The following is a 23,545-nucleotide window of genomic DNA, read 5'->3' as shown; positions in this document are numbered from 1 at the left end:
ACCTAAGTGTATGTAAACTTCCGACTTCAACTGTATGCAACACAGTACAGACTTGGATAAACATTATCCCACTGCTCTGTTTTGCTTGTTTACAGAGGGTCATTTCATCGGGAACGGTCAGAGGCGAGGTCACCAAGCGCTTCATTCATAGTCACATCTTTGCAGTAATGGAAAAAGTACCTTAATAGAAAATGACTCAAGTAAAAGTGAAAGACACCCAGTAAAATACTACTTGAGTAAAAGTCTAAAAGTATCTATTTTTAAATGTACTTAAGTGCAGTGGTGGAAAAAGTACTCAAATTGTCACACGGACAGCCAGTGGAACACTCCAACATCATTTACAAAAGCAGTATTTGTGTTTAGTGAGTCCGCCAGATCAGAGGCGGTAGGGATGACAACGGTTATATTGATAGGTGCGTGTATTGGAGCATATTGCTGTCTTGCCTGAACATTCAAAATGTAACGAGTACTTTTGGGTCTCAGGGAAAATGTATGGAATAAAAAGTACATATTTTCATTAGGAATGTAATGGAGTAAAAGTAAATGTATAAACAGTGAAGTAAAGTACAGATGCCCCCCAAAACTGCTTAAGTATTTCAAAGTATTTTTAATTAGTTACTTTACACCACTGCTTCTTTGACGTATGAACTCACCACGCTCCTCTTGGCAGTGTCCTCCAGCGATTGGATGACCTTTAACCTCTGATGGAACCTCATCTGCTCGATGACATCAGCACGCAAACTACCAAACTTCTGCTCAGGGACACAGACAGAGGGAAAAGGCGGTGAAGTCACTAATATGTAGAATTGAAATCAATCTCTCCTTGTTCTATGTGATTGACTTAACAAGCGAGTTGTGTGAAAAAGTCACGTGGTTCTACTAGTCATGTCTTACGTCACAGGATGACTTGATGAGCTGGAACACGTCAATCTGAGGCGGTGGCTCATCGCCACTGGTCAACAGGGCGTGGAGGTGGGGAATGGGCGGAGACACTGTCTCCTTGTTGACAACATTGTCCAGATACCTGTGAATGAGTGAGAGAGAGAATATCTAATATTTCTCACACCAGGGCAATATGGCTATAGCTTCTTCAGTTTAGAGTAGTAATGCCATCATTCATAAATAGAAGAAAAAAAACAAGTAAACCTTTCTGTATAGTTACACTATAGTTACCATTCCAATTAAACATTTTGGCTGCGCAATGTGTATTGGTGTCAATTAACTGGAAGTCAGTTCAGTCAAGTGAATTAGGTAAGAAGCACTTGAGAAATTGTTCCTTCCATCCCTTCTATTCCCCCAATCACCGTCCAAGGATGGTCATGGCCTCTCCCTCGTCATTGCAGTCCAGCAGGGTGTCCATGTTGGCGTGCAGCACGGCCAGCGCCACTTGGAAGATGACCTTGATGCCCTCGTAGAAGAAGCAGTCGACCAGAAGCACGGCGCTGTCGAACGGCATGACGCTGAGGAACAGGGTGAGGAACCAGGAGAGGGAGATGGTGGAGATGACTCCCAGCTCCTGCATGTGCTCGTACAGGAAGGGGAGGCAATGCCGAGTCAGCTCCTCAAACACACCCTGGTCAACGAGAGCACCTGAGAGAGAGAAAGACTATTTAGAACGTACTGTTTAGTAAAACGGTATGCAATAAGCAACAAATATCAACATACCTCTGAGAAGCAATGTTCCCTCAAAAACATTTTTGTATCCAGTGCACGTTTACTGTGAACACTGATGCTGTACCCACTTTAAGATAGTTTTCAGACAGTGGTCAAGTAGGCTACTGTGGCTATTTGATCATAATGCAGGCCTACCAGAGTGATCTACCATCATAAACAACGGAGAAAATGCATCCCATAACATTTCAACATGGAAATAGCTGTTCTATCATTCAGCCTACAGTAGCAACCAATGTGCGGTGTTCAATGTAGGCCTACATTCCATGAGACTTTCGGGAGAAAAAAAAAACATGCAGCGCTTGACATCAACCCGTTTATCCACTTGTCCTTCAGACATGGTGACTGAAAATTGTGGTGTGCTTGATGCAAGAAACCACTTTACAAAATACAATGCATTATTATTCATGCCATTATTACAGAGAATCAGACAAATTATGTTACCCTCTGCCTACTTAGCTTATTCAAGCCGGTCTCAAAATACAACACTGCCCCTTGAAGACACACAAAAAAAAGCTATTGATTTCCCTACTCGCTTTTCAAAGATGTCTAAAAATGTACATGTTTTGTTCTCTTGCAGGAAGCAATCACTGACTACAAATGATCTGTAACTGGGCTAATTACTCAATAACTAGCAAAGGATAGGAACAAAATCTGCACACGTGGCTACATGCAGCTCTCGCTTTGATCTCAGAACAAGCGCATCTACTCCTGACTGCTCATGCTGTAAACACAGTCAGAGACTTTTTCCACATTTTGTTACATTACAGCCTTATTCTAAAAATAATTAAATAAAAACAATTCCTCAGCAATATACACAGAATACCTCATAATGACATAGCGAAAACAGGTTTTTAGAAATGTTTGCAAACGTATTAAAAGCAAAATACAGAAATACCTTATTTACATAAGTATTAAGACGCCTCGTTATGAGACTCGAAATTGAGCTCAGGTGGATCCTGTTTCCAATGATCGTCCTTGAAGTTTCTATAACTTGATTGGTGTCCACCTGTGGTAAATTCAATTGATTGGACATGATTTGGAAAAGGCACACACCTGTCAGGATTAGGGTTGCAAAGGGTCGGAAACTTTCCAGGAAATTGCCGGAAATTTTCCAATGGAAGTTAATCCCGGGAATTTTGCTTATATTGATAAAATCTTTTAGCTTATAACAGTGACCCTTTTTGTGGGATACACAAAAGGCAATTCTAGGTCTTGTGGCATATTTTGGTTAAACTATCCCCAATTCAATGGAATTGTAACCCTCTGCATGCACAGTGCACTCTTCCATCACATGAACTGCTGATTCTCAAGATCTTGCACACTAATGAGATGCTATTGAGCCCACACTACTACACTGTCTGAGCCAAGGACTACATACTTTTGATTACAATACTTGGTGGTGAATATATTTTATAATATACTGCTCCAAAAAATAAAGGGAACACTTAAACACATCCTAGATCTGAATGAAAGAAATAATCTTATTAAATACTTTTTTTCTTTACATAGTTGAATGTGCTGACAACAAAATCACACAAAAATAATCAATGGAAATCCAATTTATCAACCCATGGAGGTCTGGATTAAAGTGGAAAACCACACTACAGGCTGATCCAACTTTGATGTAATGTCCTTAAAACAAGTCAAAATGAGGCTCAGTAGTGTGTGTGGCCTCCACGTGCCTGTATGACCTCCCTACAACGCCTGGGCATGCTCCTGATGAGGTGGCGGATGGTCTCCTGAGGGATCTCCTCCCAGACCTGGACTAAAGCATCCGCCAACTCCTGGACAGTCTGTGCTGCAACGTGGCGTTGGTGGATGGAGCGAGACATGATGTCCCAGATGTGCTCAATTGGATTCAGGTCTGGGGAACGGGCGGGCCAGTCCATAGCATCAATGCCTTCCTCTTGCAGGAACTGCTGACACACTCCAGCCACATGAGGTCTAGCATTGTCTTGCATTAGGAGGAACCCAGGGCCAACCGCACCAGCATATGGTCTCACAAGGGGTCTGAGGATCTCATCTCAGTACCTAATGGCAGTCAGGCTACCTCTGGCGAGCACATGGAGGGCTGTGCAGCCCCCCAAAGAAATGCCACCCCACACCATGACTGACCCACCGCCAAACCGGTCATCTTGGAGGATGTTGCAGGCAGCAGAACATTCTCCACTGCGTCTCCAGACTCTGTCACATGTGCTCAGTGTGAACCTGCTTCATCTGTGAAGAGCACAGGGCGCCAGTGGCGAATTTGCCAATCTTGGTGTTCTCTGGCAAATGCCAAACGTCCTGCACGGTGTTGGGCTGTAAGCACAACCCCCACCTGTGGACGTCGGGCCCTCATACCACCCTCATGGAGTCTGTTTCTGACCGTTTGAGCAGACACATGCACATTTTTGGCCTGCTGGAGGTCATTTTGCAGGGCTCTGGCAGTGCTCCTCCTGCTCCTCCTTGCACAAAGGCGGAGGTAGCGGTCCTGCTGCTGGGTTGTTGCCCTCCTACAGCCTCCTCCACGTCTCCTGATGTACTGGCCTGTCTCCTGGTAGCGCCTCCATGCTCTGGACACTATGCTGACAGACACAGCAAACCTTCTTGCCACAGCTCGCATTGATGTGCCATCCTGGATGAGCTGCACTACCTGAGCCACTTGTGTGGGTTGTAGACTCCGTCTCATGCTACCACTAGAGTGAAAGCACCGCCAGCATTCAAAAGTGACCAAAACATCAGCCAGGAAGCATAGGAACTGAGAAGTGGTCTGTGGTCCCCACCTGCAGAACCACTCCTTTATTGGGGGTGTCTTGCTAATTGCCTATAATTTCCACCTGTTGTCTATCCATTTGCATAACAGCATGTGAAATGTATTGTCAATCAGTGTTGCTTCCTAAGTGGACAGTTTGATTTCACAGAAGTGTGATTGAGTTGGAGTTACATTGTGTTGTTTAAGTGTTCCCTTTATTTTTTGTTGAGCAGTGTACATACATTCTTTTTTGTTAACTAGTAAATAGTTACCTACAGCAAAGTGTGTTTAAATAATTTCTAACTTGTTAACAATTTCTGCTAGTTAGTTTTTGCTACGATGTGGGTTTTAGCTTGCTTGAGCCTGCTAACTGAGGAGTGTTAATTCACCTGTTTCCATACACGTTTCATTTTAAAACATGTATCTTACAAAGGAGTTGTTTAATCTAACTGCAAAATTATTTATCTGTACATGGAATTGTAGAAGTTTTTTTTTTACTGATGTTTTTTCTAATCTTTACAGGAAAATGCCACGGGCACTATCTGATGTGTGGAGACATTTCACTGCTGCTAATGTAGAGCACCCTTCCAACCAGACATGCTTTATCTACTCATTTGCTGGATGCAGAGTTCAACTGAGTTCAAGTGAAGGTCAAGCAAATCATAGAGAAAGCAGACTGTATTGCAATCATCTCTGATGGGTGGTTGAATGTTCGTGGGCAAGGAATAATTAACTACATCTCCACCCCTCAACCAGTATTCTACAAGAGCACAGACACAAGGGACAACAGACACACCGGTCTCTACATTTCAGATGAGCTGAAGGCAGTCATCAATGACCTTGGACCACAGAAGGTTTTTGCACTGGTGACAGACAATGCTGTGAACATGAAGGCTGCTTGGTCTAAAGTGGAGGAGTCCTACCCTCACATCACACACACTGGCTGTGCTGCTCATGCATTGAATCTGCTCCTCAAGGAAATCATGGCACTGAAAATAATGGATACTCTCTACAAGAGAGCCAAGGAAATGGGTAGGTATGTGAAGGGTCATCAAATTACAGCAGCAATCTACCTCACCAAGCAAAGTGAGAAGAATAAGAGCACCACATTGAAGCTGCCCAGCAACACCCGTTGGGGTGGTGTTATCATGTTTGACATTCTCCTGGAGGGAGAGGAGTCTCTCCAAGAAACGGCCATTTCACAGTCTGCCGATATGGACAGGCCCATCAAGAGGATCCTCCTGGATGATGTATTTTGGGAGAGAGTGGTAAGCAGCCTGAAACTCCTGAAACCTAAAGCAGTAGCCATTGCACAGATTGAGGGAGACAATGACATCCTGTCTGAAGTTCAGACTCTGCTTGCAGATCTAAGAAGAAATCCGTACTGCCCTGCCCACTTACTTCACTGTTGCTCGAAGCAGAGGAAACTGCAGTTCTGAAATACATCAAAAAGCGTGAAGACTTCTACCTGAAGCCCATACAAACCGCAACGTACGTTGGACCCCAAGTATGCTGGCATGAGCATCCTGTCTGGTGCAGAGATCAACAAGGCCTATGGTGTCATCAGTACCGTGTCTCGCCACCGTGGCCTGGATGAGGGCAAGTTTCTTGGCAGTCTGGCGAAGTACACTTCCAAGCAAGGGCTTTGGGATGGAGATGCAATATGGCAGTCGTGGCAACATATATCATCAGCCACCTGGTGGAAGGGACTTTGTGGATCTGAGGCTCTTTCCCCTGTTGCCTCCATTATTCTCCAAATCCCACCAACATCAGCCGCCTCAGAGCACAACTGGTCCTTGTTTGGGAACACACACACCAAAGCAGGCAATAGGCTGACCAATACAAGGGTTGAAAAATGTAAATGGTATTAATATTAATTTGTAGATATTTCCATTAATTCCCACGGAAAGTTTCCACCTCTGAATATTCCCCAAAATGTGCAACCCTAGTCAGGTTTGAGGAAAAGATGAATGGAGCAAAGTACTGAGAGATCCTTGATGAAAACCTGCTCCATAGCGCTCAGGACTTCAGACTGGGGTTCACCTTCCAACAGGACAACGACCCTAAGCACACAGCCAAGACAACGCAGGAGTGGCTTCGGGACAAGTCTCTGAATGTCCTTGAGTGGCCCAGTCAGAGCCCGGACTTGAACCCGATCGAACATCTCTGGAGAGACCTGAAAATAGCTGTGCAGCGACACTCCCCATCCAACCTGATAGAGCTTGTGAGGATCTACAGAGAATGGGAGAAACTCCCCAAATACAGATGTGCCAAGTTTGTAGCGTCATACCCAAGAAGACTCAAGACTGTAATCGCTGCCAAAAGGTGCTTCAACAAAGTACTGAGTAAAGGGTCTGAAAACGTATGTAGATTTCTTGTTTTTGCTTTGTCATTCTCGGGTATTGTGTGTAGATTGATGAGAAGAAAAAAAACTATTTGATACATTTTAGAATAAGGCTGTAAAGTAACAAAATGTGAAAAAAAAAGTCAAGGGGTCTGAATACTTCTGAAGGCACTGTATAGCATTGGTCTATTTGCATATAGGCCTACTGCAGCTCTGATTGGTTATGCCTCACTGGTCTGTGTAGAGTACGGGCTGAGTCGTGCGTGTTAATGCAATAGAATCCTACTCCGATGCGTTCTGCCCACAACAAAATCTCTTGCATAGTTTGTTTTGTTTCGGTATGTTGCATTGCATTAATTTGCATTAATATTGCGTTGATTCGATCATAATTCCCACAGTAAAGGGAAACGTTGATAGTGTTTAACTAAGGGGGAAAACTCTAGAAAGTTGAGTGAAGTTCAATCTTGTGCTTCTGTGTGGGCTGATATTTCTTCGGCAAGGCAGTCCGACGGGAGCTGCGCGCAATTTAGGGGGAACATTGCTGAGAAGGTGTCATCTTAGATGTGCAATCGTGCTTGTTCCCCAGACATTCGTTACATTTTGTAGAACGCGTCCCCTTATATGATTATCAACTACTGTCAAACGTGTGTGGAAAGACAATTCTCTTCCTCAATAGTGTGCAGGGAATTCTACTAGATGAAAAGCCGAAATGAGTATGACATCCTGGCATTTTAAGCACTCAATTTTCAAAATTTCACATACTATAGAACGTTCTATTTTTCCATACCCAAATAGCCTACTAATTTAGAGCACAAGTAGAGGTATTGGGACACAGTCACTGTGTGACTACAGTAAATGTAATTTAAGTGACGGCCGTTTGAAGGGCAGTGAACGAAGAATGGGCTTGTCTACCCTATCAAACACTCTGAAATGAGGGGATTTGGAGGAATCTTAACAGAGGATTCTTTCATAAGCGTGTAGCGAGCGACAAAACAAAGACATAACCCAATGGAATTAAACACAAGTGTGTGTCTATGAGAGGTTGTGTCAGTCACTCACCCACCACCCTGGTGTTGTAGTAGTCAGGCAGCATCCTCTCACACAGAGCCACCAAAAGCCAGAAGGCCTCCTCCTCCGTACAGTACAGCAGCAGTACCGACGTCACAATGTTCATCGCCTGGAGAGACAGAACGGTTCAGTGATAGATACAGAGGTTTATAACAACAGAAACAGACAGATAAATTAATGCAGAGGAAACACTGCTGTAAAGGTTAAGTGTGGTGCTGCTGCACGGCGGAATCATTGCCGCCACACCAAAAGAAACCAAACAGTTTCAGTAGAGTTCTGTAAAGCATGTTTGCTTTTCTTGGTAAATAGATCATTTGTTTGGGTTTAACACAGTTCTAAAGGTTATTTAGCTCTGTGAGTGGTGGCAGGCAGCCTGCAACACAAGGAACACAGAGCACCAGTGACCAGTGTATGACTGACCAGTGCTCGATAGACGACATGCGGCGCGAAACACAATTCACTTGAATCACCTGAGTGCTCCAGCTTGAGAAACTGCAAGGTAAGTTAGCTTGTTTGTTTGACTAATGATAGCTAGCAAACCAGTTAACTACATAAGCTAGTTATAACCTAAAAACTTTACTAACATAATTTAGGTCTATAATACTGCTGCCACAATTAACGGCAATTAGCTATCCAATATTCACAAGTATGTTGATGATAGAAACATTGTTAACTGGCGTTGCTAGTCTAGCAAGTTAGCTAGCTAGTTCGTTTGGAACTGTATCAAGTGCAAGCAAGATAGCTACATTTATCGGTCTTCGATTGGATTTTTTTCTCTCAGATGAGTTTGAAATATTTCCAGCCACAGCAGCGAAAGAGAAAAGGGCCGCAGGAACAAGAGTATCAGGTAACGTTAACTTAGGTAGCTTTTTTATTTAACTAGGCAAGTCAGTTAAGAACAAATTCTTATTTACAATGACGGTGGGTTAACTCCCTTATTCAGGGGCAGAACAACAGATTTTTTACCTTGTCAGCTCGGGGATTCGATCTAGCAACCTTTCGGTTACAAGCCCAATGCTCTAACCACTAGGTTAATGTTAAATTAGCCTGAATTAAAAAAAACTTTCTTTAATTAGCTAACTCTAAAAGTTTAAGCTATCGTTTTTAAAACAAGTGTATGGCTTACTTTACTGGACGGAGAAGAAACAGAATCCCGGGAGTGAGGTAGGGATGCATGAGGGACAGAATGGAGAAGAGGAGAAATGGAAAAAGAAAAGGAAAGAGAGCAGAATGGAACAGAGGAGAGAGCAGAGTGAAACAGAGGAAAGGAGAGTCAGGAAGGGAGCTGGAAAGAGAACATGAGGGAGGAGAAGAAAGAGGAATAGATAAAAAGGAGAGGAGCCAGAGAGAGGAGTGAGGCCAAGTGCGAGCCACCAGCAATCCGGGTGGGACCCTAAGTGGCTAAAAATTGACAGACTGAAGCCGTGGCTATATACAGTTGAAGTCGGAAGTTTACATACACCTTAGCCAAATACATTTAAACTCAGTTTTTCAGAATTCCTGACATTTAATCCTAGTAAAAATCCCCTGTGTTAGGTCAGTTAGGATCACCACTTTATTTTAAGAATGTGAAATGTCAGAATAATAGTAGAGAGAATGATTTATTTCAGCTTTAATTTCTTTCATCACCTTCCCAGTGGGTAAGAAGTTTACATACACTCAATTAGTATTTGGTAGCATTGCCTTTAAATTGTTTAACTTGGGTCAAACATTTTGGGTAGCCTTCCACAAGCTTCCCACAATAAGTTGGGTGAATTTTGGCCCATTCCTCCTGACAGAGCTGGTGTAACTGAGTCAGGTTTGTAGGCCTCCTTGCTCGCACACACTTTTGCAGTTCTGCCCACACATTTTCTATAGGATTGAGGTCAGGGCTTTGTGATGGCCACTCCAATACCTTGACTTTGTTGTCCTTAAGCCATTTAGCCACAACTTTGTAAGTATGCTTGGGGTCATTGTCCATTTGGAAGACCCATTTGCAACCAAGCTTTAACTTCCTGACTGATGTCTTGATAATTTCCACATCATTTTCCTCCCTCATGAGGCCATCTATTTTGTGAAGTGCACCAGACCCTTCTGCAGCAAAGCACCCCCACAACATGCCACCCCCATGTGCAGTTGCAAACAGTAGTCTGGCTTTTTTATGGCGGTTTTGGAGCAGTGGCTTCTTCCTTGCTGAGCGGCCTTTCAGGTTAAGTCGACATAGGACTCGTTTAACTGTGGATATAGATATTTTTGTTCCCGTTTCCTCCAGCATCTTCACAAGGTCCTTTGTTGTTGTTCTGATTTGCACTTTTCGCACCAAAGTACGTTAATCTCTAGGAGATAGAACATGTCTCCTTCCTGAGTGTTATGACGGCTGCGTGGTCCCATGGTGTTTATACTTGCATACTATTGTTTGTACAGATGAACGTGGTAACTTCTGGCGTTTAGAAATTGCTCCCAAGGATGAACCAGAGTTGTGGAGGTCTACAATTTTTATTCTGAGGTCTTGGCTGATTTTTTTTTATTTTCCCATGATGTCAAGCAAAGAAGCACTGAGTTTGAAGATTGGCCTTGAAATACATCCATGGGTACACCTCCAATTGACTCAAATTATGCCAATTAGCCATGACAGAATTTTATGGAATTTTCCAAGCTGTTTAAAGGCACAGTCAACTTAGTGTATGTAAACTTCTGACCCACTGGAATTGTGATACAGTGAATTATAAGTGAAATAATCTGTCTGTAAACAATTGTTGGAAAAATTACTTGTGTCATGCACAAAGTAGATGTCCTAACCAATTTGCCAAAACTATAGTTTGCTAACAACAAATTTGAGGAGTGGTTGAAAAACGAGTTTTAATGACTCCAACCTAAGTGTATGTAAACTTCAGACTTCAACTATAATACGCCACATGGTTATTTAAATTTCCTTTAATTAGGCTAAGGACTAAAAATGCTTGTGCATATTTAGTCTTTACTAGTCTACAGTATTATGTGTTTATTTCTGAGCCAACTCCACCAGGACCTCGATGACCCAATGGGTCTGGGCGCATTCAACATCAAGGAGGAGGAAGAGAGGGAGAGGCCAGGCGAAGACCAAGACCAGAGATCAGTTCTGGGCTCGGTTCAGAGAGGAGGTAAAAACATTTGTTTTCAAATGCTGTGATGAAACCAATGTTACATCATGTGTGTTGGATAAACTAAAACAAACAGCAATGAATCACTTATTTTCTGTCATGGATCCATATCTTCTTTGCCTCCAGGAAAGCCTAGACCAGAGGTTCCAACACCTGGAGATTCTGGGGGCCTTCAGTGTGTTGGGACCTCAGGCTGTGTTCTCTAGTGAGAAGATAAACACCTTTAACCTGACCCTCTTCTCCAGGCAGTTCTTCCAAGCGCCAGAAGCTGCTGTGCTGCTAGAGTGGCCCTCTTATAAGCAACGTGCTAGTTGGAGCATTCAAGGTATGGAATGAGTGTGACAATCTTTTGGAGAACATTTTAGGCCAGTGTTGACCAATCATTTTTCCTGTTGAACTACCACTCTGTTGGCTCTTCTTTAATGGTGTACATATTTTTGTTTTTCATGTATTTCAGGGGTTTGACCAGCAATGATAAAGCTGGCCACGCAGTTTGATGAGTGGGGGCAATCTACCCCTGCCTTAACCAGCTGGCATGCAAACGCACCGACTATACCAGTGTCTTCCGTTAATTGTTAGAGGGTGTAAGAACATTTAAATTTGAAAGTAGATCCCCTTTGTCCCTCTCCTTTCTCTTATTATTCTTTCTGTTATTGCAGGTCAAAACAGACTTGAGGAATAGACTGCAGGGAGAGCATCTCGCCGCCTGCATGCGGCTCTCCATCAACGCCACCCAGGAGTTCAATTACAGGAAGGCGTTGGAAATATTTTTACAAAAGCCCAGAAGAATAAAGTGCTCTGACAAGCTGTAAACTATGTCAGAACTAGGTTTTTGTCAGAACCTGGAAAGAGATTTTCAACGCCCTCCTTTTGTGATAAACATGAATTAGTGGGCTTTAATTCATGTTCAGTCAAATGTTCGTTCCTCGGTTCATTTTGTCAAGATAAACATTTTTATTTCAGAAAGAAGGTCTCTGTTGTGTTTCTTTAGATATCTGCAGCACTCAACCTTAAATTGTATCCTGTATACTATAATAACCTTAATAATACGTTATTGAGCTAATTTCTGGGGGAGGAAATTATATTTTAGACAGTGAGTTTTTTCCTTTTAAAAAGTCACCAGGACTAAGTCAACAGAACCAAGACCCGAAAAAACCCCAAAATGGGGGACCCCTTAAACCCCCCCAACCCCCGATTACTTTTCCCCCCACAGCTAACAAATTTTCCAGAGGAAACACTGCTTTACAGTAATGAATAAACAGTTTATGGGTCAATGAGAAGCCACCAGAATAGAGTAGTCACCCTGACAGAACCATTTCCAGTCAAAGAACCTAGTTAAAATATCATGATTATGTTTCAAGAAAACATTCACGCTATGTTTTGGAGTACATTTTCCTGGTATTTTCTAATTATAGCTAGGGGCACATTCTACTACTTCAAAGAATTCAACTCAATTGGCCAATATCAGGAACCAAATGGCTAATTAGAGTTAAACAAAAGCCAAATTATTAAGACATTCTTGTGAAGTGGAAACGTGTAGGAGCAACAACGGCTCAGTGGTGAAGTGGTAGACGACACAAGCTCACAGAGCGGGACCGCCGAGTGCTGAAGCGCATAGCGCGTAAAAAGCGTCATTCCTCGGTTGCAACACTCACTCCCGAATTCCAAACTGCCTCTGGAAGCAACATCAGCACAATAATTGTTTTCCGGAAGCTTCATGAAATGGGAGGACCTTTCCTGTTTCAGCATGACAATGCCCCGTGCACAAAGCGAGGTCCATATAGAAATGGTTTGTCGAGATCGGTGTGGAAGAACTTGACTGGCCTGCACCTCAACTAAAGGTTGACCGATTAATCGGAATGGCCGATTAATTAGGGCCGATTACAAGTTTTCATAATCGCTAATTGGCATTTTTGGACACCGATCATGGCCGATTACATTGCACTCCACGAGGAGATTGCATGGCAGGCTGACTACCTGTTATACGAGTGCAGCAAGTAGCCAAGGTAAGGTGCTAGCTAGCATTAAATGTATCTTATAAAAAACAATCAATCTTAACATTGGCCAATATCAGGAACCAAATGGCTAATTAGAGTTAAACAAAAGCCAAATTATTGTGACATTCTTGTGAAGTGGAAAAGTGTAGGAGCAACAACGGCTCAGTGGTGAAGTGGTAGACCACACAAGCTCACAGAACGGGACCGCCGCACACAAGCTCACAGAACGGGACCGCCGAGTGCTTCAGCACACAAAACTGAGCCGTTGTTGCTCCTACACGTTTCCACTTCACAAGAATGTCACAAGAATGTCTTAATAATTTGACAAGAGAGTGGCTCAGTTGGTAGAGCATGGTGTTTGCAACGCCAGCATGGTGTGTGCAACGCCAGGGTTGTGGGTTCGATTCCCACGGGGGGCCAGTACAAAAAAAAAAGAAATGCATGAAATGAAATGTATGCATTCACTACTGTAAGTCGCTCTGGATAAGAGCGTCTACTAAATGACTAAAATGTCAAAAAATGTAACAATCACTAGTTAACTAGACACGGTTGATGATATTAATAGTTTATCTAGCTTGTCCTGCGTTGCATATAATCGATGTGGTGCCTGTTAATTTATCATTGAATCACAGCCTACTTCGCCAAACGGGTGATTTAACAAGCGCATTCACGAAAAAAAGCACTGTCGTTGCACCAATGTGTACCTAACCATAAACATCAACGCCTTTCTTAAAATCAATACACAAGTATATATTTTTAAACCTGCCTATTTAGTTAATATTGCCTGCTAACATTAATTTCTTTTAACTAGGGAAATTGTGTCACTTCTCTCGCGTTCATTGCACGCAGCGTCAGGGTATATGCAGCAGTTTGGGCCGCCTGACTCGTTGCGAACTAATTTGCCAGAATTGTACGTAATTATGACATAACATTGAAGGTTGTGCAATGTAACAGCAATATTTAGACTTATGGATGCCACCCGTTAGATAAAATACGGAACGGTTCTGTATTTCACTGAAAGAATAAACGTTTTGTTTTCGAAATTATAGTTTCCGGATTTGACCATATTAATGACCTAAGGCTCGTATTTCTGTGTTATTATATTATAATTAAGTCTATGATTTGATAGAGCAGTCTGACTGAGCGGTGGTAGGCAGCAGCAGGCTCGTAAGCATTCATTCAAACAGCACTTTACTGCGTTTGCCAGCAGCTCTTCGCAATGCTCCAAGCATTGCGCTGTTTATGACTTCAAGCCTATCAACTCCCGAGATTAGGCTGGCAATACTAAAGTACCTATTAGAACATCCAATAGTCAAAGGTATATGAAAAACAAATGGTATAGAGAGAAATAGTCCTATAATAACTACAACCTAAAACTTCTTACCTGGGAATATTGAAGACTCATGTTAAAAGGAACCACCAGCTTTCATATGTTCTCATGTTCTGAGCAAGGAACTTAAAGGTTAGCTTTTTTTACATGGCACATATTGCACTTTTACTTTCTTCTCCAACACTTTGTTTATGCATTATTTAAACCAAATTGAACATGTTTCATTATTTATTTGAGACTAAATAGATTTTATTGATGTATTATATTAAGTTAAAATAAAAGTGTTATTGTTTATTCAGTATTGTTGTATATATATATATATATATATATATACACACACACACACACACACACACACACACATATATATCTCCGGTCCTCAAATAATCGGTATCGGCGTTGAAAAATCACAATCGGTCGACCTCTAACCTCAACCCTATCGAACACCTTTGGGATGAATTGGAACGGCGACTGAAAGCCAGGCCTAATCGTCCAACATCAGTGGCCGACCTCACTTGTGGCTGAATGGAAGTCCCCGCAGCAATGTTCCAACATCTAGTGAAAAGCCTTCCTAGAAGAATGGAGGCTATTATAGCAGCAAAGGGGGGACCAACTCCATATTAATGCCCATGATTTTATAAAGAGATGTTCGATGAGCAGGTGTCCACATACTTACACTACATGACCAAAAGTAAGAAATTGTAATATAAAGTCAGTGTTGATAATGTGACCCTGCGATAGACTAGCGTCCTGCAGGGAGTGCACTTGTGCATCAAGCTGCATCACACTACAACAACGTGATGTTTCTGATGTGTGGACAAGGCTACTTACCATGTTGACCACATGCATAGTTTTAAACAATGTTGTACAAAACCCCCCCAGAAAAACAAAACAAGTCGGCATACCTGGCAGTATCCTATGCCAGGGTTGCGGCAGGCGTAGGCGGTGAGGACCCTGCGGAGGGCAGCGATGCCCATCTCATTCTGGAAGGCGTGGTGCTCAGGCATGGAGCGGTGCAGGTCCCTCTCGATCTCCTCCGTGGCCAGGGTACAGCGGCCCATGGCCTGCTCCACCCGCTCAGCGTAGTAGCCAGGGTGGGTGTCCATCTCATTCTGAGCTCCTGGAGAGGGGATGGATTAATTGATGGATGGGGTAAGTGGTTAACTCAATAGATTATAAGACAGATACAGACAATATGGGTTTGTCAGTGGGCAAATTATTTAATGTTTAGATCCTTTTGATTCTAACCATTGTAAAAAAAAAGTTACAAAAAAAGAAGTCAGATTCAGACAACTGGTAGTTTCTTTGTTGTACCATCAAAAACGTGGTTAACATTTACATATTTGATAGAAAACACTAATTCGAGAGATTCCTGAAAACAGAATTTAGACTACTCATTAACTCTCACTCCAGATATCACTGCACGACACAATCCTGTTCATTTAGCCCCGTTTATTAAGTGCTACCATTTGAACATAGTATGACACATCCACATAGTAACACAACTTATTTGCTCCGTTTTGTAACCGTTACTTAGCTAGGCCATATGACTCAGGAGTCCAGGGAGTAAGCTGATCTCAGATGAGTCAGACAAGAAAGACGTAGGGGAGGGGTCAGCTTGGTGATGTTGCACCACTAGGTAACAACAACACTTCCCTAATAACCACCGCAACAGAGAGACTGAAACACACACTACCTTCAGGTCACAAGGTAGGAGTGACTGCTGTCCTTGATACCAACTGAATTCTGATGTGGATGTAGTCTTGACACACACAATGCTTGCTTGCACACACAGACTCACTTATTCACAATGAGTATTGTTCACTGTGTTGCTAACATGGTGGCAACACAGTGAACAACGATGTTAAGAACATAGAGCTGGCGGGTTATACACTAATCGGCAAGAGAGAAAAACAGCCTCTGGTAAGACACGGGGCGGGGGCCTATGCATTTATGTAAACAACAGTTGGAGCATGATATCTAAGGAAGTCTCAAAGTTTTGCTCGCCTGAGGTGGAGTATCCTATGATAAGCTGCAGACCTCACTATTTACCCAGAGAGTTTTCATCTGTTATTTTCGTATCTATATACCACCACAGAGCGAGGTTAGAACTAAAACCGCACTAAATGAGCTGTATTCCGCCATAAGCAAACAGGAAAACGCTCATCCAGAGGCGACGCTCCTAGTGGCCAGTGACTTTAATGCAGGGAAACTTAAATCAGTTTTACAGAATTTCTATCAACATGTTAAATGTGCAACCAGAGGGAAAATAATTCTAGACCACCTCTACGCCACATACTGAGACGTGTACAAAGCTCTCCCTCGCCCTCCATTTGGCAAATCTGACCATAACTCTATCCTCCTGAGTCCCGCTTACAAGCAAAAATTAAAAGCAAGAAGCACCAGTGACTCGGTCTATAAAAAAAGTGGTCAGATGAAGCAGATGCTAAACTACAGGATTGTTTTGCTTGCACAGACTGGAATATGTTACGGGATTCTTCCGATGGCATTGAGTAGTACACCACATCAGTCACTGGCTTCATCAATAAGTGCATCGAGGACGTCATCCCCACAGTGACTGTACGTACATACCTCAACCAGAAGCCATGGATTACAGGCAACATTCGCACTGAGCTAAAGGGTAGAGCTGCTGCTTTCAAGAAGCGGGACTCTAACGCGGAAGCTTATAAGAAATCCCGCAATGCCCTCCGACGAACCATCAAACAGGCAAAGCATCAATACAGGACTACGACCGAATCGTACTACAGCGGCTCCGACACTCGTCGGATGTGGCAGGGCTTGCAAATTATTACAGACTACAAAGGGAAGCACAGCCGAGAGCTGCCCAGCGACAAGAGCCTACCAGACGAGCTAAATAACTTCTATGCTCGCTTCAAGGCAAGTAACACTGAAACATGCATGAGAGCATCAACTGTTTCGGATGACTGTGTGATCATGCTCTCCACAGCCGATGTGAGTAAGACCTTTAAACAGGTCAACATTCACAAGGCCGCAGGGCCAGACGGATTACCAGAACGTGTACTCTGAGCATGCGCTGACCAACTGGCAAGTGTCAATGACATTTTCAACCTTTCCCTGTCTGAGTCTGTAATACCAACATGTTTCAAGCAGACCACCATAGTCCCTGTGCCCAAGAACACTAAGGTAACCTGCCTAAATGACTACCAACCCGTAGCACTCACGTCTGTAGCCATGAAATGCTTTGAAAGGCTGGTCATGGCTCACATCAACACCATTATCCTAGAAACCCTAGACCCACTCAAATTTGCATACCACACTAACAGATCCACAGATGACACAATCTCTATTGCACTCCACACTGCCCTTTCCCACCTGGACAAAAGGAACACCTATGGGAGAATGCTATTCATTGACTACAGCTCAGCGTTCAACACCATAGTGCCCTCAAAACGCATCACTAAGCTAAGGACTCTGGGACTAAACAACTTCCTCTGCAACTGGATCCTAGACTTCCTGACGGGCCGCCCCCAGGTGGTAAGGGTAGGTAACAACACATCCGCCACGCTGATCCTCAACACGGGGGCCCCTAAGGGGTGCGTGCTCAGTCCCCTCCTGTACTCCCTGTTCATGACTGCACGGCCAGGCACAACTCCAACATCATCATTAAGTTTGCTGATGACACAACAGTGGTAGGCCTGATCACTGACAACGATGAGACCGCCTATAGGGAGGAGGTCAGAGACCTGACCATGTTGTGCAAGGATAACAACCTCTCCCTCAACGTGATCAAGACAAAGGAGATGATTGTGGACTACAGGAAAAGAGGACCGAGTACGCCCCCATTCTCATCGACGGGGCTGTAGTGGAGCAGGTTGAGAGTTTCAAGTTCCTTGGCGTCCACATCAACAACAAACTAACATGGTCCAAGCACACCAAGACAGTCGTGAAGATGGCCAGACAAAACCTATTCCCCCTCAGGAGACTGAAAACATTTGGCATGGGTCATCAGATCCTCAAAGAATTTTACAGCTGCACCATCGAGAGCATTCTGACGGGTTGCATCACTCCCTGGTATGGCAACTGCTCGGCCTCCGACCGAAAGGCACTAGAGGATAGTGCGTACGGCCCAGTACATCACCGGGGCCAAGCTTCCTGCCATCCAGGACCTCTATACCAGGCGGTGTCAGAGGAAGGCCCTAAAAATGGTCAAATACTCCAGCCACCCTAGTCATAGACTGATCTCTCTGCTACTGCACGGCAAGCGGTACCGGAGCGCCAAGTCTAGGTCCAAGAGGTTTGTAAACAGCTTCTACCCCCAAGCCATAAGACTCCTGAACAGCTAATCAAATGGCTACCCAGACTACAGTCTATGAGTAGGGTGGCTGGAGTCTTTGACCATTTTTAGGGCCTTCCTCTGAAACTGCCTGGTATAGAGGTCCTGAATGGCAGGAAGCTTGGCCCCAGTGATGTACTGGGCCATACACACTACCCTCTGTAGTGCCTTACCAGGCAGTGATGCAACCAGTCCGGATGCTCTCGATGGTGCAGCTGTATAACTTTTTGAGCACTCACATATAAACATAGATGTCCTCTTATTGCTCATAAAAACTATTTATCTCTACTCTCTCTCTATTTAACCTTCAAACTCTGCCATTCAAAATCATTGTTTGAAGGAACCATATATGGCATATATTGAGTCAGTGTATTCGTTTATATTTGGTAAATGATCTACTTTATCTTAATCTACAATTATGTTACCTTTATATAGAGCAAAGTACAGTCTGCTAGGGCCATCTAAAACTTTACCCCACAGAGAAGAACAGAAACCATTTGAGGAGAAGTTCCTCTGCAATGACACTACTTGTTGTTGATGGTTTGAAACCCCACTGAGGTGCTACTAAAAACATCCCAAAGACATGGTGTGTCTGCTACAGTTCAAGTAGCCTAGTGGTTAAAGCCAGAGGCTCACATATAGACCTAGACTCTGCACAGCCAAAGCAGAAGTTGAGAATAACTTTCATCAGATTCAGCACAAGTTAAGAAACATTGAGTGCAATTACTGTGGTGGAGCGGGTCAAGAGTTTCAAGTTCCTTGGTGTCCACATCACCAATGAACTATTACGGTCCAAACACACCAAGATAGTCCGGAAGAGGGCACGACAAAATATTTTCCCCCTCAGGAGACTGAAAAGATTTGGCATAGGTCCCCAGGTCCTCAAAAAGTTAAACAGCTGCACCATCGAGAGCATCCTGACCGGTTGCATCACCGCCTGGTATGGCAACTGCTCGGCATCTGACCGTAAGGCGCTACAGAGGGTAGTGCGTATGGCCCAGTACATCACTGGGGCCAAGCATCATGTCAACCAGGACCTATATAATAGGCGGTGTCAGAGGAAAGCCCATAAAATTGTCAGCCCATAAAACCACCCCCCTTCCATTTGTTTTGTACACTGCTCCTACTTGCTGTTTATTATCTATGCATAGTCACGTCACTCCTACCTACATGTACAAATTACCTCGACTAACCTGTACCCCCGCACACTGACTCGGTACCCCCTGTATATAGCCTCGCTATTGTGTTACTTTTTTATCATTTTTTACTTTAGTTTATTTGGTAAATATTTTCTTAACTCTTCTTGAACTGCACTGTTGGTTAAGGGATTTGATTGTAAGTAAGCATTTCACATTAAGGTATACACTTGTTGTATTTGGTGCATGTGACAAATAAAGTTTGATTTGTACATTGGGAAAAAAATACCTGCTCCATTTAAGACATCAAAACAATTGTTTTAGGGCTATGTGGGTTGGGATAATGCAAACCCAAACCCTACAACAAGGGTTATTCTGGGGGGATATAAGCTTAGAAGCGCTTTGTGACAATTAACCATTTATAAAAGAAAAAGTGCTTGAAATGAAATTGTAGGACAAAATGTCGACCTGAGAAGAGCAGCCACAGCTCCCCTCGGAGGCTCTCAGGGATCCCATTGAGCACCAGCTCTCTGGTCTTGGAGGTACGGTACATACACACACCCCTGCCAAACTCAAGGAAATGGATATTCCACGACTCCTCCTTCATCTTCTCCTTTGTCTGAGGAGGAGAAAGAAGGGGGGGAGGATCATTATATCAGTATGACCTAACAAAAATGTAATTGAGCTAAAGGGGTGTTTTAACGATATAACGACCAGAATGCTGTACGGCCACGGTGGCTATGCTCCTTTGGCACCATGAGAAAAGCAAACAAAGACATACTACAAAGAGTCAGTGATCCAACAATCCCTTGAGTTTGGGAACCTAAAGCTGAGCTAGATAGCTGAGCTAGATGAATGAACAGATGGTGGCCTTCAAGCTTGTCGATACACACATTTGGTTAAGATAGTATTTCCTCTAGTGTAATGTTAACCCAGAACCATAGACACAGCATACATTAGTCTACACTCTAAAGCATCCAACTGTCAACATCATTAGGTAGGGACAATAAAATACAGTTTAGAAAGGATCACTTCAGCTTAAAAACAGATGATGACCACACTGAAGTAATAAAACCCTATAAAAAGTGTGTAGGATATTCTAACAGCATAAAACAGTCCAAGCCGTTGACGTGGGTCTGGGAGTGGGGTTGAACTCACAGCTTTGGGTCCGTGTTCCTCTGGGGCGTCCTTCTGGTAGATGCGGAGCAGGCCCTTAGTGGCTGTTGGCAGGCTGGGGCTGTAGTGGCGCCTCTGGGACGGTTCCCCTACTGCACCAGTGGGTGTGGGGAGGCTGGAGGAGAGAGGGGTGGTACTAGGGCTGGGAGAACCCTGGGGAGATCGGGGATTTAAAGGGGTGTTAGGAGAGAAACAATATAAGGATATTTTGATATGTGTAACCAACTAATGCATTCAGAGAAATCATTCTGCCAAAAGCATGAACACAAATGAGTGATTACACCATATTATTGTTATGTAGAAAGTAGCAGAGAAATCACTATATACATCAAAAAGCCCCATTATCCATCACAATTGCGATCTCGTTCAGGACAGAGCGTGACTGACAGTTCAAAGTAGGCTTGGGCGGTATACCGTTTATAACATATACCGGGGTATTTGGAAAAAGACACAGGATGGTTTTTAATTACCGTCAATACCGTTGAAACTATTTCTTTGAGGTTTTTCAATAAATGTGAATATTTGTAGCTACTTTTTAAGTAAATTCCTGCAGTCAACTTGTGCAATAGGTTAGGAGATAAAAAACATTGCGTTCTTCATGTCACCTGTCACATTATTATGAAGGTTATGATAGTCCCCAGTCACGCGGTGTTTGTTTACAAGCACACAACAACAAGAGACCGGAGCGTTTTGAGTCACTCACTGTTGTACAGCACACGCCAGGTGATCTACTTACAGTATGGAACTCGGCTAGATATCTTATAACTTTTCAATTAACCGTCTAACATGTGCTAAATGCTCTGCAGTTGTACATATGGTTTGCTAATTTAGTAGCTAGTTTAGTAACTATCTATTCTTGCAAAATCAAGCATTCACTTGGTAACAGCAGAACATCCTCTCCTTGACCAAGAGCCTTGCTGGCTAATATTTGTTTTGTGCGTGCAGCAAACTGTGAGTAGCATTTTTTTGTTACTTGTATAGTTTAGGTCAGGAACTGTACAAAATGTTCGCAATGTGCTCGTTAGCATTTAGGTAGCATTCTCTATGGGCTTTAACATGTGTTAGCATTGGGTTTGAAAACAGCGCCCCTTGTGCATTACCAAACATCCCGCTATGGCACAAAGTTGGCATGAAGGTAAAGCCTAGCTCAAGCCTAGCTCAAAGGGTAGACCCAAACAGCACACCTCCCCTCTGATTGGCTCACCGAATGGCCACTTTCGGGGGTGCGCTGCAGGAAGTCGGAGATGCGCTGGACCAGGAAGTCGCGGTCCTTGAGGTTGGCGAAGAGGAAGGTCATCTTGTTCTTGGTGCTGATGGACACGGGGCAGGGCAAGACGCTGCTGCTGTCTGCCTTCTCCACAATGGACACCTAGAGAGCGGGATGGAGGGAAGGGAGGAGAGACAGAGAAGGGTAGAAGAGAGAGATGTAGTGGAAGGAGGAGAGAGAAGGAGAGATAAACAGAGGGGGGTGAGAGGGAGGGGAAGAGAGCGAAGGAAAGATAACTAACGTACAACTTTAAGAACATTAGGCACATCCCACAATGAGGGTATGTTATGTCCCCCATGAAAAACAGAAAGACAGATACAGGGTAAGAAAGTGAGAGTGAAAGAGAGAAAATTAAAATGAGAGAATAGGAAAGAGGGATGCGGGATATATGGAAAAGAGGGGGAAAGAGAAAGACAGGAGGCAGGAAACAAAAGAAAGAGAGGGCTCGTGCTTTGCGTTGGGTTGTGTGTGTAGGCACCTCTCTGAGGGGGATGATGAGCTGACAGAGGTCCTCCTCACGGCTGCAGAAGCAGATGTAGTTGTTGGAGACAAACAGCTGGCCCACGATGTGCATCTTGGCAAAGGGAGTCCACAGCGTGCAGTCTGTGTGTCCGTCCAGGCGCTCGTCCTGGGTCAGGCGGAACAGCGCCCGGTAACGTTCATTCTTGGCCCGTGCGTCCAGGTCCCTGTAGTTGACATCCAAGCGTGAGTGGAAGAGAGTAAATTAACAAAACGAAGAAAAACTACAGATACAGTAAATATATACACACTAAAAATATGAACTGTCGAGAACTATACCCTTAAAAGTGATGTATTGGTGAGATGCAGAAACGGACCACTACATTGAGGACCTTTATTAGCTAAATCAGGTGTGTTGGGACCTGAATTGTCTACACCTGTTCTCTAGAGGGTTAAAAGACACGTTCTTGGAAGTACCACTTCATTTCAGTGAAAACAGTTGTTTAAATTACCACATTTCTTTAATGGTCAGAAAAAAAACAGGACATTCCTTACTCTTGAACCCTCCTACCTCTTCAGTGCCGAGACATTCTTGAGCGTCTTGCAGGCCTTGGGCAGCGAGTGGTCGGCGGCGAAGCCTTCGTTGTCCAGCAGCTGGCGCATGGCGATGGTGGCCAGCTGCTCCATGAGCTTGAAGGTGTCGTTAACGTTGAGGAACATGGAGAAGTAGTGCTCCGTGTGCCGCGTGCTCACCCGCACACTCTCCGGGAACAGCAGCGTGGCGTTCTTCTCCAGGCGGGTGACCTCCGTCCACTGCACCACCAGGGTCACTATAAGGGGAGTGGGGGAGATCATTTAGCAGACGCTTCTCACAATTATTTTTTACTTGGCCCAGAAAAGAGGGTGAGAGACAGAGGGAGATACAG

The 23,545-nt window shown here is 43.8% G+C and overlaps 1 protein-coding gene and 1 long non-coding RNA gene across 4 annotated transcripts in view; one reads left to right on the top strand and one right to left on the bottom strand.

The window, feature by feature from the left end:
• Positions 1-23,545, bottom strand: part of LOC106604567 (TBC1 domain family member 9B) — a 52,319-nt gene that overhangs the window by 11,437 nt on the left and 17,337 nt on the right. For all 3 annotated transcript variants that reach the window (XM_014199332.2, XM_014199333.2, XM_045718038.1), the window contains 10 exons: positions 23,191-23,449; positions 22,639-22,846; positions 22,098-22,262; positions 20,876-21,046; positions 20,186-20,336; positions 15,172-15,386; positions 7,812-7,929; positions 1,305-1,590; positions 895-1,024; positions 654-752 (listed from right to left, as the gene is read on the bottom strand). In XM_014199332.2, coding sequence (XP_014054807.1) covers positions 654-752; positions 895-1,024; positions 1,305-1,590; positions 7,812-7,929; positions 15,172-15,386; positions 20,186-20,336; positions 20,876-21,046; positions 22,098-22,262; positions 22,639-22,846; positions 23,191-23,449 — 1,802 coding nt within the window. The remainder of the gene's footprint in view (positions 1-653; positions 753-894; positions 1,025-1,304; positions 1,591-7,811; positions 7,930-15,171; positions 15,387-20,185; positions 20,337-20,875; positions 21,047-22,097; positions 22,263-22,638; positions 22,847-23,190; positions 23,450-23,545) is intronic.
• On the top strand, positions 7,886-11,902 carry LOC123743087 (uncharacterized). The gene is made up of 6 exons (XR_006769847.1): positions 7,886-8,319; positions 8,602-8,667; positions 10,825-10,939; positions 11,185-11,264; positions 11,397-11,523; positions 11,599-11,902. It is a non-coding gene; the product is annotated as an uncharacterized lncRNA (long non-coding RNA).

The sequence above is a fragment of the Salmo salar genome, chromosome ssa05 (assembly GCF_905237065.1).
Source record: "Salmo salar chromosome ssa05, Ssal_v3.1, whole genome shotgun sequence".
NCBI classification, from domain to species: domain Eukaryota; kingdom Metazoa; phylum Chordata; class Actinopteri; order Salmoniformes; family Salmonidae; genus Salmo; species Salmo salar.
The sequence above is the reverse complement of the archived record's forward strand: the minus strand, read 5'-3'. Positions and strand labels throughout refer to the sequence as shown.